The sequence below is a fragment of the Crinia signifera genome, chromosome 5, assembly GCF_055691185.1.
Source record: "Crinia signifera chromosome 5, ASM5569118v1, whole genome shotgun sequence".
NCBI lineage: Eukaryota > Metazoa > Chordata > Amphibia > Anura > Myobatrachidae > Crinia > Crinia signifera.
The window spans coordinates 197,711,971-197,728,821 of record NC_139221.1 but is presented as its reverse complement, the minus strand read 5'-3'; the positions used below and the strand labels follow the sequence as shown (position 1 = coordinate 197,728,821).

Here is a 16,851-nt window from a genome sequence, read left to right as displayed (position 1 = left end):
ATGAAATTAATATCATTAATAGTAAACACTGGTGTACAGCCTGATGTACTTCATAAGATTGGGATACAAATATGAACAATAGACAGTTTCTCACTTGTTCCTGAGGTTACTCTCCCAGATGGAAATATGTATATGCTCCCAGATGGTTTTGGGGAGGACTGGATGATGATGTGCAGGACAACAAAACAAAAACGTTTATGTTTTGTTGACACCTATGACCTGATTTTTGCACCTTCTTTTGCTGTTTATGATTTAAATACAAATTATTTTGCACCAAATCCAGAGAGTGCCACCTCGTGATTCCACTGCTGTGGATCCAAAGCCAGCTATATATATATATATATATTGTGTTCGAAGTGGGCCGGTATACAGCGGTATGCCATACCAGCACTTTTTTCGAGCACTGTGGGTTTTTTTCCCCCTGCTCACCCACAAGGGGGGGCTGCCTGTCTCCCCTCACCCATTCAGCGGCTCCCAGCTCCATTATACTATGCCCCCCCCCCCCCCCCCCTCACCCGGAGGCTGTCTCCTCCAAACCCACACACCTCCAATCCCAGTGCACTGGGGCCCAAGGTGTTATTGGGTTCCGCTGCCGCCCGCACGCATCTGGCTGTTTACCTTTTAAATGTTTAAGTAAGCCGCAGGCCGCCATCAGGGAGATACTGCAGGGAGCCACTCAGACTCTTATAGCCAGTAGCCCTATCCCAGCCTCTGCCCACTGTTCCCAGCCAGTGTCTCCCAGCTCCAGTGAGTGGGAGTTGGAGACTGAACGCTACCGCGCAGGAGGAGACCCAGCGCCGGGTTGAATTTGCAGCAGACGCGGCGCTAGGAAGCAGGAGCTGGGGACCGAGTGAGCAGAAGATCCGGCACTGTCATGAAGGAGGCAGGAGCAGAGCCGGTGCCAGGGAGTGAGAGTGCATCTGGTAAAGGAGATGGTGACTCAGCACAGGTTTGAATGTGCAGCAGACACCAGGTAGCAGAAGACCCAGCGCTGTCATTGCTGGTGAGTGTGTTTAAACCCCTGCTCTCCATTATTTCTCCTCTCTGCCTCCGCTCTCCTCCCCCTACCATCCGCCCACTCTGCTCACCCTCTGCTCTACTAGTACTACCCCTCTGTTCCCCCTATCCTCCTGTGCTCTCTCTCCTCCTATTCCCCACTCCTCTAAGTGGTGGGCTGGGCCCGAGGGGGCGGGTTGGCATATACCCCCCAGGATGGTTACATTTTAAATGACTTGGGCCAGCCCCTGGTACATGCAGAGTGGGCTGTCATGCTGCAGATGGGTGGCTCCACCCCTTCTCTATGCCTCTCTCACATCCCCGGACCCTGTCTGCTTTCTGAAGGCAGTGAGGTGGCAACTAGAGCCAGATTCAGCAGCGTGTGCGTTCTACCAGTGTCTGCCAGCAGCGCATTTGGCCCCAACAGTCCTGGCTCTGTGTGTCTTCCTCCTGCCAGCAGCTCCCCTCCACTGACTCTAAAAACAGACACCCTGGGTGACATTCTATGGGATGAGAGTTTTTCACACGTCAGTATTTCGCCCATTATCGCACTTTTTTCAAATCGCATTTTTGCCTTGGATTCGCATATTTAATGAGGTGTGTGTTTCGGCAAGAAAAGTGCGATTGAGTGCGATAATGGGCGAATTTTCGGCATGAAAATGTGCGATTTTTAGGCATGAAAATGTGCGAATTTGAGCTTATGTGCAATTTGGGTTTGTATAAAAAAAAAAAAATTGCGTGGGGTCCCCCCTCCTGAGCATAACCAGCCCCGGGCTCATTGAGCCGGACCTGGTTCCAAAAATACGGGGGACAAAAAGCGTAGGGGTCCCCCGTATTTCTGAAACCAGCCCCGGACTCTTGGACCGGTCCTGGTTCCAAAAATACGGGGGACAAAAAATCTGGGAGTCCCCCGTATTTTGAAACCAGCACCGGGCTCCAACAGCCCGCAGTGTCATGCCACAGCCGGGGGACACTTTTTACATAAGGTCCCCCGGCCGTACCATGAGCACCGTGGCTGGTCAGCCTTGGACGGGGTACCTGGAGGAGTGGGGACCCCACCAATAAAGGGGTCCCCCATCCAGGGCTGAATCCCGTCCAGGGCTGAAGCCGGGGCTGTCACCGGCGTCCCTGGCCAGTGGACGCCGGCCTGATGGTGTAAAATCTTTCAATCCTAACATTGCTTTATACAGGAGAACTACAAGTCCAAGCAGACCTCCCCCGCAGGCTGGGACTTGGAGAACCACAAGTCCCAGCATGCGGGGCATTAATGGGCCCACTGGGACTTGTAGTCCACCTGTAAAAAGAATGTTAAAAGAAAACACACACACAGAAAAGTAAAACTTTATTACATACACATCCACACACCTCACTTTTACACAAATATACTTACCGATCCAGGATCCAGCACTGGTCTCCTTTCTGCAGCAGAGCCGGCTACCCCCGCACTGACAGCGGGGACAACCGGCTGTCTCCGATGCAGCTAACAGCTTCTGTCGCGTGTCCCAGCGCGACACAGGCTGAGAGCGTGATTGGGCGATGCGTCTCCATGGAGACGCATAGCTCAGCCCTGATTGGCTGAGCTATGCGTCTCCATGGAGACGCATAAGCCGAAGACGCTCTCAGCCTCTGTTGTGCTGGGACAGCGCGAAAGAAGCTGTTAGCTCCATCGGAGAAAGCCGGTTCAGCCCGCTGATAGTGCGGGCTGTCCGGCTCTGCTGCAGAGAGACCAGCGCTGGATCCTGGATCGGTAAGTATATTTGTGTAAAAGTGAGGTGTGTGGATGTTTATGTAATAAAGTTTTACTTTTCTGTGTGTGTGTTTTCTTTTAACATTCTTTTTACAGGTGGACTACAAGTCCCAGCGGGCCCATTAATGCCCCGCATCCAGGTAGTGCACCATATCGTAACTGCATTCATGAGTTAATTTTATTGATTTTTTGGTACTCTTTACCTAGAAGGGCGCCAGCGATTGAAATCGCGGTCATCGGGGGTAAAAATCGCGGTCATCGCGGTCATCGCGGGCATCGCGGGTAAATCGGGATGGCCGCGATGACCGCGATGACCCCATAGGAATCAATGTTAGAAAGGCTGATACCTTCACAGTTATATGCGTCCCCTCGCGGGCTTTACAGGTGTCCGTGGCGACGCCGACACCTGTGAAGCCCGCGAGGGGACGCGTCTACCTGTGAAGGTATCCGCGTCCCCTCGCGGGGCGCGCTGCGCTCGCCACGCTTCGGGCTCGGTGGCTCGCTGCGCTCGCCACACTATTATATTCTCACTCCACGCCCTAGTGGATAGTAGGGCATGAAAAGGTCGGAGGACGCGTACCGCCGCCCCTTGCGGGCTCGCTGTGCTCGCCACGCTTCGGGTTCGCGTGGATCGTGGGGTGGCGTTAAAAATTGGGGGGGACATTTAAGGGTTAATGGGCTCTGTGGCCCATTTAACATTGATTTCTATGGCCAAATCGGGTCCATTGAGCCATTTAACAGTAAAATCGGGTCCATCGCGCCTTTTAACATTGATTCCTATGGGAAATCGGGAGCATCGCGTCGCGGGCATCGCGGGTACATTTATGGCCGGCCGCGACGCGACCGACACGATTTCCATGTTTAACATGGGTTTCAATGGGAAATCGCGGGCATCGCGTCGGTCGCGTCGCGGCCAGACATAAATGTACCCGCGATGCCCGCGACGGGCGCCCTTCTAGGTAAAGAGTACCGATTTTTTTAATGAGTGTTTCAAACGCCACTTGAGATCCCTTCCACAATAGAAAAATATTGATGATATTTTTCTATTGTGGAAGGGATCTCAAGTGGCGTTTGAAACACTCATAAAAAAAAATTAATAAAATTAACTCATGCATGCGGTTACGATATGGTGCACTACCTGGATGTGAAAATTACACAGGACTCAAGAGGTAATCTCTCTAGTACAATGTTTTACAAGGCAACTGACAGAAATACATTGTTGCAAGGGACAAGCCACCATCCTGAGTCCCTTAAGAAGTCTTTACCTTATTCACAGTTTTTACGGGTGAGACGGTTCTGCAGTGACCCAGTGGATACAAATATACAAATGGACAACATGTTACTGAAATTCCTCAAAAGAGGATATAATCACAAATCATTGGTGAAAGCTAAATCAAAGGCTCTAGCTATACCTAGACAGGAAGCACTTTTGGGCAAGCAAGAAAAATCAACCAAAGAATCCATAGTATGGACACAAGAATTCACCACCACAAGTTCCAAAGCAATATGGCCTATTGTGACACAGGACCCATCACTACCATCTCGCAAAGAGACTCAAATACTTCCTTCATACCGCCGCAGTAAAAATATCAAGAATGTAGTGGTACACAATGATATCACTGGAATGGGACTCAATAGGCCTAGCCACTTTTTGACCCGCAAACTGGGTAATTATAGATGCACCTGATGCACTACGTGCAGCACCATGGAGGCGGGCGATACATTCCATCACCCACATACAGGGAAACAGTACAAAATCTAATTCCCATTAACATGCACCAGCCGGTACGTGGTTTACCAAATTAAGTGCCCTTGTGGCTTACTGTATATCGGTAAGACCAATAACAAGGGAAGAGAAGAAAGTTTGTTATGTACGTGACGCACTGTTAGGACAAGAAAAATTAATAAAATGTAACCTTTAATTGTTTATTTTAAGATTTGCGACATATAAAAACAATTGCCAAGGAGGCAAAGAGGAAGAAACAAAGTGTTTTTAAAAAAGGGGATATAAATCCTCTCAAATTGAACCCCAATGTCCTGTTCCCAGTGTAATTGCTAGATTAGGTGCGTGTTGCTGTATATCTTACAGTGTGTACCCACTCATGAAATGAACAAATCTGTTACAATTTTCACTTAATTAAGTTACTTTTGTTTAATATTAATTTATAACACAGATTGCTCCCAAGGACTGTGCAGATAAATTAGGAAAGCAAAGTAAATATGTCTGTTTGGTCCTTTTAAGCATCAAAAAAAGGGGTTGCCGCCTAGTATCTGCACAGATATTGCGCAGTGTGTAGCACAGTCTTAAATAATAACAGACTACGGGGCCGGCTGGTAGTATACGTGCCGTATTTCACATCTAAAGTGTACCCGTTAGATCTGATATTGGGAACACAAATCGGCTGTTAGTGTTCTCCGCCGTTTGTTTGGTTCCTCTCCGCAGGGAAAGTGGCTTGTATGTATGCCGCTGTTCCCGGCTGTGCTGGTAGTGCGTCGGTGTCTGTGGGGAGATCACAGTCAGTGGTGAGGCTGTGATTCTCCAACTCGCAGACCCGCGTCGCGCTCCGTCACTTGACACTGCGCCTAACAGAGGGACGCACTGGCCGGGTGCTGTATCTGCACTGGTGTGCTGTAATCACATCTGAGTCTTGGGAGACCGTGGTCAGGTTCTGACCCCACAGCTCCTATCAGATGCGCCCTCTGTGAGTGGATACTGTAACGCCCTATACATCAATCAAAATACATTTCATGGGGGAAGGGGACATGGGGCTATTTCACACACTAAGTGTGTCTGGTCAACACGCGTGTCGCCACCAGCTTCATCAGGACCTGGTCCTGATGAAGCTGGTGGCGACACGCGCGTTGACCAGATTGATTTGAAATATTGATTGATTTGAAAGTCTTTATTTCTTATTTATATGTCTGCTTTTCACAATGTATTCAGGTCTTGATAAAAGGGGAAGCCCCCTGAAACGTTGACCAAAACCTTTGTCTGCTGTTGTTCAGTTTTTTCATTCGAGTGACATCCATCTGTTGGACATATATATATATACTTGCAAGCAGTGTTTAGCACTCCGGATCAAACCTTTACGCCGTGGTGCCTTCCAGGTGAGGAATATATGCAGATATCCACTTGGTTCCCTCAATAGGTTCCTTGTAGAAATTAGAGGCGGCACTCATCGGACTTGTGTTCAAATCACAGTTATATTATAGTACAACATTGGTACAGAAATGTGCAACAACGTTTCAAGACCAAGTGCGGTCTTTTCTTCAGGTCTCTGTAATATATCTGTCCCATAATTATTTCATGCATAACGGACAGTACTTTATCCAAACGACTGGGTGTGCCATGGGATCTCCCGTGGCACCGGCAATTGTAATTATCTACGTTTGAACAAGAGCAACTCTTTTTCTTCAGTGATGCATCAATTTCAGTGAGTATATTAATGTATACCCGCTATATAGATGACTTATTGATTTTATGGTTGGGTACATAAGAGAAGTTCAATGAGGTGATCAATAACATCAATTCACAACAGACACCAATTAAATTTACATCGACAGTGGATGACAGAGAGATTAATTATCTGGATATGAAGATAACAATTGTGAATAACAAATTTCAGACATCTGTATATCACAAGGAAACCGATAGAAACACCTTCTTGTTGAACTCCAATTGTCACCCACCAGCGCTCAAACAGGGTTTACCGCGATCTCAGATGTTGCGGGCAGCCAGAATCTCCAGTAACAAGGACATTCTATCCTCTACCTTGGATGATATGATAAATAAGTTTGTGACTCATGGCTACCCTCTTAGAACTTTACTGCAATTCAAATAAGAGATCATGGTATTACCTCGCTCACAATTACTAAAGAGTACCAACAAAAAAACAGTGGATAACAGGATCCCATTTGTAACTAAGTATACCCCTACATGTGAGATATTTCAACCAAGAATTTGTGGCCTATGGTTGTAAGTGATACATCTTTACCATGTCTGAAAAATACTGATGCCAGCTTACAGGAGAGGAAGGAGTCTTAGAGACGTTCTCGTCAAAAACAATGTAACCCCAATTCCAGCAACAACTTTTTTGCCAACTAAGATACGAGGATGTGTACATTGCCCCTCATGCACCACCTGTAACTCTATGGAACCCGGAACATACGTAAAATATCTTTCTTATATACATTATTATATGCCCTTGTGGCTTAATGTATGTGGGGCAAACAATGCGCAATTTAAGGATACATATGGTTCAACATCGTGCAGTGATTCGCACTGTAATCCTGGACAAAGAATCCAAGATCGTTGAACAGCCAGTGGCCAAGCATTTTAAAGAACTAGGACACTCTTTGACAAGTATGAGATGCAAAATAATTGATCACGTTCCGCCTCTGCAAAGAAAAATTGTCACAGTGTGAATCCAAATGGATTCACACTTTAAATACACTATCGCCGAAAGGGCGAACCAGCCAGTTGAAGGTGAGATTAGCATATAGCTCTGCTGAGATAGGACCATTCATCTTTAACATATGAATATGACATAGTTTTTCATATATAAAAGAATTAGTCCTGCCCCGATTTTCAGATCCGCTCATAAGGAAAGCATAAGTTTAATACTATTTCCGCACACTTCCACTATAAAAAGGTGGTTTGTTTAATCCATAATAACTTTGGTCAATTCAGGTTATGATTTAAAGTATATTTACTCGTAGTGAAGCTTGATTTTGCATAATAGTCCTTAATAAGCTACTGTATTGTATCATTCCCTGCACGGTTGGCACTTTAATACACTGTTAATATTTTTATAATGAATTGCATATTTTTGTGCAAGATATATTGTTTTTTTATCATATTCATTTTGTTCAATCTATACTAGTGGATAAAGGTATATGTGCGTGTAGGTAAGCTCTATTTGCGAAAATTACTCTTTAATAATAGGGTAATATATCAATTTCCGTAATTATGGCACCTTTACACACCATTAATATATAAATAACCTATCAATATTAGAAGCAGCTTTCATTAATTATTGCACTGTCGGCACTTTGATATACCGCTAATACTTTTAATACTAGTTCCCTTTCTTATCAAAAGGAAACTGTTCCGTCTAAATTATTTAGGTATTGTTTGATTAATTGGTAAGCACGTAGTTAAGCTTAATGTTGCACAAATTGCACTTTAGCGAAAGGTTAAATGTACTACATCTTGCACTTACGGCACTTTAATACACTATGAACAGCTGAATATAAAAATAACCCAGTAGCACTAGAATCAGTAGCACTACAGTAAGGTAACATCAGGTAGTGGTTAAATCTACCTGAATACATATCAATGTCATGTCTCTAGATCAGTGATTTTCAACCTTTTTACCTTGCGGCACACTAAATAAGATTCTAAAATTGCCAAGGCACACCATTAGATCCCCACAGGACAAAACAAATTGGCCCCCGCAGGAAAAAAACAAACCTATTGGCCCCCATATAAAAAACAATCACACTGGCCCCCACAGGTAACACAAATAAAATACATGGGCCCTTTACATGAAAAGAAGAGAACAGTAAATAACAGTTGAACTGGTGGTGGCTGTAAAATGGTTTGGGCAACTCTAGACCTGGGGGCACACTTGAGAACAGCTGAAGGCACACTAGTGTGCCACGGCACAGTGGTTGAAAAACACTGCTCTAGATGAATAAATCTCTTTCCATTAATTATCACTAATTGGGATTAGATTGTGATTATCTGTGATTTAATGAATTATTATAACATGGTGCGGAGGACTTAAACTGTAAGCAATGCATTCCTTTGATTTATACTGTTTATAATTTATTTACTTTTTCATAATTGTAGATGTATTCACTGGTTATTATTAGTTGTTTTGCACAAATTGTTTTAAGGTTTTGGTTTAAAGTTTGTTCACTATGTTCAAGCCCGCAGCTTCTACACAGTGACGTGGGGTGGTTACTTCCAGTGGAGGTGGGCCTATCACGTCCTGTGCATCGGCTGCCGGCGTCTGTATGCACACTGCACTATCACACTAACATAAAGGGCCAGATGTACTAAGCTTGAATAGTGATAAAATGGAAAGTGATAAACAACCAGCCAATCAGATCATAACTGCCATATCACAGGCTGTGTTTGAAAATTGACAGGTAGGAGCTGATTGGTTGGAGGTTTATCACTCTCAATTTTCTCACTTTTTAAGGCTTAGTACATCTCACTGAAAGTCTTCGATGAGGTAAGATACTATTGTTGTTTTTGCACTATGTAATCTTTATTACAGAGACCTGAAGAAAAGACCGCACTTCGTCTTGAAACGTTGTCACACATTTCTGTACCAATGTTGTACTATACTATAACTGTGATTTGAACACAAGTCCGATGAGTGCCGCCTCTAATTCCTACAAGGAACCTGTTGAGGGAACCAAGTGGATATCTGCATATATATATATATATATATATATATATATATATATATATATATATATATAGAAACTTAATACCCAGGTCGGATATATGAGGCAGCACTCCAGGTCAAAAAGAAAGTTTTTTACTTCATGAAAAGTGATTCAAACACATACTGGGATTGCAACTGATAACATGAAGTTTAGGCATGGGTTTCAGGGTAAAATAGCATAGTCACCACAGCAGTAAGGTGGCAGTCAACGAGCCCCGTTTCGGCTTATCCAGCCTTCATCCTGGACTGACCCACAATGAACAAGTGCTCCCAGCCAGTATATGTAGCAATGACAATCACCAATTAATTGAGAACACCAGTGCCTAATGAGTCATACGTGCAGCCCCAGGGCCTTACCTCCGTCATGATCAGCTGGCCGGAACTCCATATAAGGAGCTTCCGTGTTAGGGAGCCAATCTGCTCGCTCCTAAGTAGCACACCTCCAAGCGCGAGTCATACAGTGTTCAGACTTCTCAGTACCAGCGTGTCTGGCGCGGCCGCATCACTGAGCGTGATGACGTCATCACGTAGCGTCAGCGCGCTCCAGAACATCGCCATTGCGTTACCTCCTGCTGCCTGGGTAACCAGACTCCGCCCCAGCTAAACAATAACAGACCTCCACGTCCCACGTATTATCTGCTGCCTCTGGGCAGAGTGCTTATTACAGCAACAGTGCCAGGGCCAGATATTCTCGGGGATAGCGGGCTGATAAAGCTGGACTTCAGCGGATATCACTGTAGAGCTTAGACGTGGGCAAAAAAGATGAACCTAGCCTCCCACCCCGGTCCCCCTATACCCTGTCATGTGTCACATCCGTGCCACAATGTCAGGATTGGGGTTCATCAGGATATATCCAGAGGCTGAGTCTCTTTGGTCAATAGGATATAATCAAGCCAATGATGGCGCACCCAGTAATAATTCATAAAAAATCAGAAAAAAATATCTACCAGCAAGACCATGCATCAGTTTGGCCACAAGGGTTGCCAAAATGACTCATTGTGCTCAAAATTATATATAAGGTGAAAATAGAAATGTAAAAATAGAAATAAAAATAAAGTGTCCCATCGACTCGATTGGTGGTAGGCACAATGAACAATGTAAGCACCACAGATAAACAAAGACAATAAATCAAAGATTATCAAACATATGTCAAAGGATGGCAAACAAAGTCGACATGAAAAATCGGCATAAAAAAAGTCGACATAAAAAAGTTGACATAAGAAACGACAAACTTGGCAAATCCTCAAAGGAATGCAGAGAGAGGGAATTCCTCATTTAGGCCGCCTGGGGATAATGAACCCAATTTACGGATCCATTGGCATTCCCGTTGTAACAGCAGTTTGTGCCTATCCCCTCCTCTTCTAAGGGGTGGGATGTGATCCACCGCCATGTAGGTGAAATCCCCTAAGGAATGTCCAGCTTCTCGATAGTGTCGGGCCACAGGCGGGGTTCCCGCATCAATCCCCACAAAGGCCTTTTTTATTGAGGACCTGTGCATAGAGATACGCTCCTTAACCTTTCGGATGGTCTTCTCTATGTATATTTTGCCACAGGGGCATGTGATAGCATATATTACAAATCTAGATTCGCAGTTCAAGCGGTGGAAGATTTTAAACTGCGTTCCATTTGAAGGATTCAGAAACTGTGATCCTGTTGTCACAAATGGGCAATTAGCACATCCCGTGCATTTGTAGGATCCAGCCGGTCTACGTAGCCATGTGGTGCTGATGTTCGAGGAAGGGCTAATATCGGAATAAGAAATCCTCTGTTTGAGGTTCGGACTGCGTTTATAACTGAAAAGGGGCAATTGGGTGCATTCTGGTCCAATCACAGGATCAGTATTGATGATGTGCCAATGCTTGGTGATCGCAGATTTTAGGGTGTTTGATACAGTGGAGTATGTAGTTGGAAAGACGACCCTGTTAGTTTCCTTGGACTTAGAGCTGCCTTGTTGTAACAGCTGTTCCCTGTCCAATGCCATACACTTCTTCACTGCTGCATCAACTTCCCTTTTATCATATCCTCTTGCGAGGAATTTTGATGCCATCAGTTGCAAATCCCTCAATAACTCCTCCTTCTCTGAGGTTATCCTGGAGACCCGTATAAGCTGAGAGAAGGGAAGACCCTTCTTTAGTGGGGCAGGGTGGAAGCTCGAGTAAGCTAATAGGGTATTTTTATCCGTTTTCTTCGTGAATACCCTAGTCGCATATTTGTCACTCATGGCTGTCACCGTGACGTCAAGGAAGTCCATGGTAGTTGGATGCCAATTGTGGGTGAACCGTATGCGTCCCGGTATGTGGTTCAAGTAGCTCACAAAGTCTTCCAATAGATCACTAGTGCCAGATAAAGAATAAGTCATCAGATGGATATCTGACAGCTGTCAGATATCCATCTGAGGATCGCGTTACCAGGACCCCCGTGGTGTATACCCATTCGAGGCAGGAAGTTTCCGGGACTTCCACCCCTGATGCTCGTTTGAGAACTTTCCTTCATCAAGTTCTCCACCATTTCTGGTAATTGCTTGAATCCCCACGAATGGTTTATTTTCCATCTGGCCTTAGTAACACTCCTTTAACATTGTACTTTGTTTTTTATGCCTTTATGTTTGTGACCAAATAAATGAGATTTTATTACACCATATTTGGTTCTATTTTGCTCCCATATGGTTCACTGGTGCACGGTTATATGTACAAAGGAGAAAAGGATCCCGATGTGATTCGATATTTGGTGATACATATTATCGTTCGGAGAAGAGGAGACGCCAATCCCTTAAAGGGACGTATGGTACCTCTTTCCCTTTCCTGAAGTGTGGTGCAGATTTATCCACTTATCCATATACAACTAGGATACACTGTGGTGATTGTATACCTATTTTTTTCTGAAATCGGAGAAGAGGAACGCTCCTTGAAAGACAGGAACGTATTATTCTATCCATTTTACACTTTGAAAGCTCGCAGGAGGATCTATGTGGAGTGCAATATATGTGTCTAGTGCACATTACCTTCCAAGCATAAATAAATTAGCGTATGATGGGGCCATATTGGACCCCATCGCTGTCCCAGATAACTGTAAATAAAACGCATTGTTAAATAAAAAATAATTTTTATGCAAAATTAAATTCATTAACAAAATGAGGAAGTCGACCGGTGGACCCGTGTAGTGGGGGTATATATATATACTGCTGGGCTGAAGAGCTGACCAGCATCCGGTTCTGCAAGCGTCACTTGGGCATATCGCAGAAGAAAACCGTCATGTACAATAATTTGATGCGCGAGGTCTGCACTGTTATCGCAGCCTCACCAGCGCATTGGTGGCCCAGACACCATAGTGGAGGTGGACGAGAGCCTCTACGTGCATGCTGCCCCAGCAGCGGGTCTTCGGGGGCATCTCGAGGGAGACAGGCCAGTGCTTTATCATGGCAGTGGAGAGGCGTGATGTCAGCACGCTAATGGCTGCCATTGATACCCATGTAGAACTAGGTACCACTATCTACAGCGACTGTTGGAGGGCATATGATACGCAGCAGTTGGAGCAGGCTGGGTACCAGCACACCAGGGTGAACCACCGGTACCACTTCGTAGATCCGGACACCGGGGTTCACGCCCACAATATCGAAAGACTATGGGGATGCAAATGGCGTAATAAGTGCCAAAGGGGGACCACGCGTCATCACCTGGACTCGTATCTCCAGGAGTTTATGTGGAGGAAGAGTGTAGGTGCAGAGGACCCCTTCAAGCGCATCCTGCAAGCGCTGACCCTGCTCCCCCAAGTAGACAAAGTCAACGCTGCAGAGCCAGAGTCGACAGCATCCACTTCAGCAGTAGCTTCCAGTTCAAGTGCTGATGATGGCACTGCAGTTCCTTAATAATGACTTCTTTCTAGATTTTATTATTTTTTATGTCTTTTATTGTTCTTAAAATTAATTGTATTGTTATTTAATAATTTTTTCCTCATTCATCTTCTTTATCATTCACTAAAAAACAGTTAACTGTCTCAGGTGTATGATTTTGCAAGTGTGAATGTGTTCCTGAAACACCCCCACCATCCACGCAATCCCGAAGCGTGGCGAGCACACGCGGTACGCGTCCTCCTGACCTTTTCATACCCCCACTATCCACGTTGGTGTGGAGTTGATTTTTTAAAGTGTGGCGAGCGCAGCGAGCCACCGAGCCCGAAGCATGACGAGCGCAGCGTGCCCCGCGAGGGGACGCGGAATACATGTGAAGTATCACTGTGCTCGCCACGCTTCGGGCTCGGTGGCTTGCTGCGTTCGCCACACTTTATAAAGTCAACTCCACGCCGACGTGGATACTGGGGGTATGAAAAGGTCGGGAGCGCTGCGCTCGCCACGCTTTGGGATGGCGTGGATGGTGGAATAAACAAGGTTGACAGCTGTTACATCGACTAGTGTCATTGTGAACACGTTTAATAGTGTTTTGCACACTGCACCCCTATGTACCCCTATACGCAACTAAATTTAGACGCGTTAGCGTCTAAATTTAGATGGACCCTTCTTAGCGTTTTGCAGAGAGTCTAAATTTAGATGCTTTAGCATCTAAATTTAGGTGCACACTTCTTAGCGGTTTGCACGGAGTCTACATTTAGATGCTTAATGAGCAGTTTGCCGGCACTGTACATAGACGCTATAGCGTCTAAGTACCAGACGCAAGATTCAGACCCCTTTGTAAGCAGTGTTCCGGGGTGTCTACTTTAGACGCCCCCTTTGTTAGCGGTGTGCTGGGCTGTCTATTTCTCTGTGGAACTACAAGTGCCACAATCACCTGTCAGTGCTGGGCTGCCGCGGAGTCAGTGTAGGACGCTGATAACGTAGCATAGAGAAGTAAGGCAGCCCGGTGTGCCGGGGTGTCTACTTTAGACGCCCCCTTTGTTAGCGGTGTGCCGGGCTGTCTATTTCTCTGTGGAACTACAGGTGCCAAAATGACCTACGCTGACAACGTAGTTCAAGCTGGCGCAGTGAAACTACACACGTAGGGCAGCTGGCAAGCTGCCAGAATTGAAAGCTAGAGCGGGCTCACGCTGGCGTAAAGCAGTTTGGCAAGCTGCCAGGATTCAAAGCTAGAGCGGGGCGCGCTGGCGCCTTGAAACTACACAAGTACCATATTTTTTTTAATTTTGTCTTGCAACCTATGACTCTTACATCAGAGTTCAAGCCAGTCAGACCAGCTCTATCACTTTCTCCATTCTTATAACACTAGATCATGGACACAGGCAGTCAGTGACCTAACAGGGTGGCGCAGCATCCTCTAATGGCCCTGACCCTTAAACGCACAGCTTAACTAGAATATTATTATAGTAGGCTGTGCTAGATGGGAGATGTTGATTGGTTCTTTCTCCTGTTATTAGTCAACCAGCCCAGCACCTCACTGCCACTCCTGTTACTACCTAGTGATCACCCTACAATTACATAAAGCCCCTATTATTCGGAGTGCAAGATCTGGTAGCATCCTTAGTACCAGTACTCTGAGGAAACAACGGAAGGCTGTAATTGTGCAGGTGATTTATAACAGAAAATGGCAACCACCCCATTTTCTGAGTTATTTTTTTCTGCAACAGGTGTGCTGACATTGGACTCCGGAGAGGCAATATAATTGAACATGGGTCCATGGTGTGCTCTCATCTAGACTGAGGGACCAATTATCACCACACCCATTATAGATACACCTATGTTTAGCATACAACTGATGTTCTGGATGCTCTGCAACAGTGATACTGGCTATAGGGTACCATCCCAGGCACCATGATAGCAAGTTGCAAGGGCGATATGGCAGTGATTGTGCCACCTTCAGGGCCATGCACCCTGGATGATGGAACCACTTGCACACCCCCTAGTTACAGCCCTGCATGCAGCCTATTTAAGTATTGTGCTGTTTTTTTGTCATCACACTGAGACCACCAGAGCTCCAGATAAGAGGAGGGGAAGATCATTTTGTTGGTGTAACTATACTTCTGGCAAGACATACAACCACTGTGAGGCAGTAGTAGCAATACCACATACAGGATGTCAACTTGTCTTTTGTGAGACTACAACCACGTATATGTGTAATAAGCATGCATATCTCCCAACATCCATTCAAGACCAAATCAGAGCTAAGCAGCTACAATGTAACAAATGAGTGTGCTTGAGACATGTTGGTAATGAATTGTGTGATGTGAAACCGACTCTAGGTTGTGCTTAGTATTTTAGGAGCACTTGGCACCAATGAGAGAATCATGCCACAATCCAACCCACTCCATGAAGAAGGAATCGGTACATCTGTCAGAATGAACTTAGGTCTACAGTCATTAGGTCGACCCCATTAGGTCGACTAGCTGGAAGGTCGACCTGATTTAAGGTCGACATGGGGCAAGGTCGACATGAGTTAAGGTCGAATTTGCATAAAGGTCGACATGAGGAAGGTCGACTGGTCATAAGGTCGACATGGGTTTTTCACTGTTTTTTGATCCGAATGTCCACACAGTTGGCAATGAGAATCGGACCCTCGCATCGCTCGCTTTGCTCGCAATGCATCGGGCACGGTGGCTCGCATCGCTCGCCACAGCTTTAATAACCTCCTCCATGCCCTAGTGGATGGTAGGGCATGAAATACCGCCTGACGGCACATGTTGGCTCAAAAAACAGTGAAAAATGTCATGTCGACCTTATGACCAGTCGACCTTCCTCATGTTGACCTTTATGCAAATTCGACCTTAAGTCATGTCGACCTTGGCCCATGTCGACCTTAAGTCAGGTCGACCTTCCTGCCAGTCGACCTAGTGGGGTCGACCTAATGACTGTAGACCTAAGTTCATTCTAATAGATGACCGCTTCCCATGAAGAATCGGGACATAGCTTACAACATCATGCATTCGTTACCCAGGTACTTACTGGTGGTATGGCAGAACTGTCTGTTTAAATCAGGACAGCTGCACCTACATTGCAATGTTTGGGAGTTATGAAGTACAGTATATAGCGAATGTATGATTACCGTAACACACCTGTATTATCCTGGTTACTTCTTTCCTGTGAGTTACTCATATTACACTTGATTGACTTAGTCTGTTCTAAGCTTTGTTGTCTTCTATATCCAATTCCTATGGAACATAACAATGAATGGTTATAAAGTAAGCTGGCTAACAGATGAATTCTGACATTTGTATTGCTTTTGTCATTTTTTTTTAATTATCTGATAATGTCCAGGTCATGGCTGAAACAACAATTTGTAGCAAATCAATTTAACTGAAAATAATCACCTTCAAAACATAAAATATCACGTACACCGTTTAATAAAGTTCACTAATACTTAATAAAATTATCTTTTATGTCACCACAAAAAATCATTATTTCATAGCAATATTGAAACAACAAATAGTATTAAATATATTGGGTGTTCACACTGTCATCATGATGTAACACAAAAAATAAATATATATATGGAGGAGATTTAGAGATTTATTAATTTATTAACAGTTTCTTATATAGAGCATACATATTCCGCAGCGCTTCACAGAGTATAGTGGAACATTCACATCAGTCCCTGCCCCAGTGGAGCTTACAATCTATATTTCCTACCACATGTACACGCACACACAGACATTCTAGGGTTAAGTTTGTTGGGAGCCAATTAGCCTACCAGTATATTTTTGGAT

At 45.0% G+C, this 16,851-nt stretch overlaps 1 protein-coding gene across 1 annotated transcript in view; it reads right to left on the bottom strand.

Moving 5' to 3' along the window:
• Positions 1-16,851, bottom strand: part of LOC146080763 (NFX1-type zinc finger-containing protein 1-like) — a 237,094-nt gene that overhangs the window by 199,214 nt on the left and 21,029 nt on the right. The window contains 1 exon segment of the mRNA XM_083188397.1: positions 16,201-16,296. Within this exon segment, the coding sequence (XP_083044523.1) occupies positions 16,201-16,240 (40 nt within the window). The 5' untranslated portion in view covers positions 16,241-16,296.